This window comes from Bombina bombina, chromosome 7 (assembly GCF_027579735.1).
Source record: "Bombina bombina isolate aBomBom1 chromosome 7, aBomBom1.pri, whole genome shotgun sequence".
Taxonomy (NCBI): Eukaryota; Metazoa; Chordata; class Amphibia; order Anura; family Bombinatoridae; genus Bombina; species Bombina bombina.
Genome location: NC_069505.1, coordinates 589,016,420 through 589,018,720, shown reverse-complemented (window position 1 = coordinate 589,018,720; position 2,301 = coordinate 589,016,420). Strand labels below are relative to the sequence as shown.

Below are 2,301 nucleotides of genomic sequence, written 5' to 3'. Positions count from 1 at the left end.
TCAGATAAACGATGATTAGGAAAAAAATGTATACAAACTTACTTAGGTTACGTTCTAAACTGTCTATGAAAGCAAAATATCAATGTTTACTCTTTATCCAAAATCCATACATAATAAAAAATAATTTCTTTGTTTTTTTCTCAACCAGGTTTATCTATCTATCTATCTATCTATCTATCTATCTATCTATCTATCTATCTATCTATCTATCTATCAATCATCTATCTATCTATCTATCTATCTATCAATCATCTATCTATCTATCTATCTATCTATCTATCTATCTATCTATCTATCATCTATCTATCTATCTATCTATCTATCTATCTATCTATCTATCATCTATCTATCTATCCAAATGGAAGAGATGAATCAGACAACGGTGACTTATTTTATTATTAAGGGAATTTCAGATGTCCCTCAGCTTCAGGCTCCAATCTTCATTGTGGTTCTGTTCCTCTATCTCATGACACTTGGAGGTAACATGACTATTCTTCAGCTGGTCTGCCGGGATCCTCACCTGCACACGCCCATGTATTTCTTTCTAGGCAACTTGTCTATGCTGGACATGTCCTATACAACTTTTGCTTCAAATAGGGTTTTTGTCAATTTCATATCAGGACAAAATAGTGTTTCCTCTGTTTCCTACATTGTTCAGTTTTATATATTTTCATCATTAGCAGTTAATCAGTTGTTACTACTCACTGCTATGAGTTATGATCGCTATGTGGCCATCTGTAATCCGCTGTCCTATCACATGACCATGAGCCGTACAGTCTGTGTCCTGCTGGCCATTTTCTGTTGGGTGTTCGGTTTCCTAGAACCATTACCTTTTATTGTGTTATTGACACAATACACTTGTTACAGATCAAATATAATCAATCACTTCTTCTGTGATGTTGAACCTCTTTTGAAACTCACCTGCAATGACACAACAATATTTTATATTTTAGTTTTCACTGAAGGTCTATTTATTACAGTTTTAACACCGTTCCTGCTCACCTTTATCTCTTACGTATTTATCATCACTGCCATCCTGAGGATACGGTCTACTTCTGGAAGACGTAAAGCCTTCTACACGTGTTCTTCACATCTCACAGTCGTTATTCTTCTCTACGTGTCTCTCACCTGCCAGTATATAAAGCCCTCTAAGAAAAACAGTGTGGATGACAATAAGATTCTCTCTCTATTTAACGCTGTTATTCTCCCCTTACTAAACCCATTAATATACAGCTTAAAAAATAAGGATGTGAAGTCAGCACTGAGGTGTAAATTGATAAATTCTAAAACTTTATTTTGAGTAGACACCACCACAACAGAAAACAATGCCACACACTCTGACAGTTTGAGTTTTGCTTCTGCCCCAGTAACACGGTTGCTCCCAAGCCCCACAGTGAAACACTATGTCAGCCTCAAACAACCAAGCACCAGTTTACTTCATTTAATCACATCTCTTCAAACCCACATGAGCAGCAGTTGTCACCCTCAGACTGTAGAAGAGGTCAGGTATTAGCGTAATATACTAGAATAGAGAGAAGCAAGCAACTTGCAGTCACTCAAACCTGATATGACAGATTACAGTCTCTTCTAATTGGAGTAGGTGGAGACTGTAACTAGCAGCTTTTACTTAAAGACGCTGAGTTGCGCTGTCAGCTGTCCATGTACTTATATGTACTTATGTAAATATAAATGTAGCCAAGGAAGGTGAGACAGGTCCATCTTTTGCAAAAAGCAATTCCTTCATAAAATCTCCAACAGTTCCTAGGCCTATTATCTTTGTAAGTAACATTCCTCTTGTTTCTTTATCTCTAAACAGATTTATAACTATTCTAAAAGCATATCTGCTTTTGCCTTCATACAAATAAATGTTTCAAAAAGATTTCCACTTGTATGAACACAATGACTACTATGATATAATGTGGGTATTTAAATGAATCCCATTAACTGCTGAGCCATTTCCACCCTTGTGCTGAGCTGTTTTAGAGTCTTTAGATGCTTCTCACATTTAAGCCTCAATACTATACTATAGCCATCTATACTATAATCGCGTTTGTAACACGTCTGTCTGTGTCGCCAGTTGCGCACGCATCCTCAAAAGAATGTTGGCTGCGCAAGGCAGCCAAAAGATTGTTGGCTGCACACACAGCAAAAAGAATCCACCTGGATGCAGTGTAGGCAGACCCGAAGCCTTAAAAAAAAACACGCAACCGCCCGCACAAAATAACTAAATAACACGCAACCGCCCGCACAAAGTATAACAAACACCTAAACCGTCAACCCCCACATTGCAAAACAATAAAG

The 2,301-nt window shown here is 37.4% G+C and overlaps 1 protein-coding gene across 1 annotated transcript; it reads left to right on the top strand.

Moving 5' to 3' along the window:
* The first annotated feature begins 358 nt into the window (after window positions 1-358).
* Window positions 359-1,300, top strand: LOC128636617 (olfactory receptor 5V1-like). The gene has a single exon (XM_053689610.1). The coding sequence runs from the start codon at window positions 359-361 to the stop codon at window positions 1,298-1,300; it is 942 nt and encodes a 313-aa protein (XP_053545585.1).
* Window positions 1,301-2,301: the final 1,001 nt, after the last annotated feature.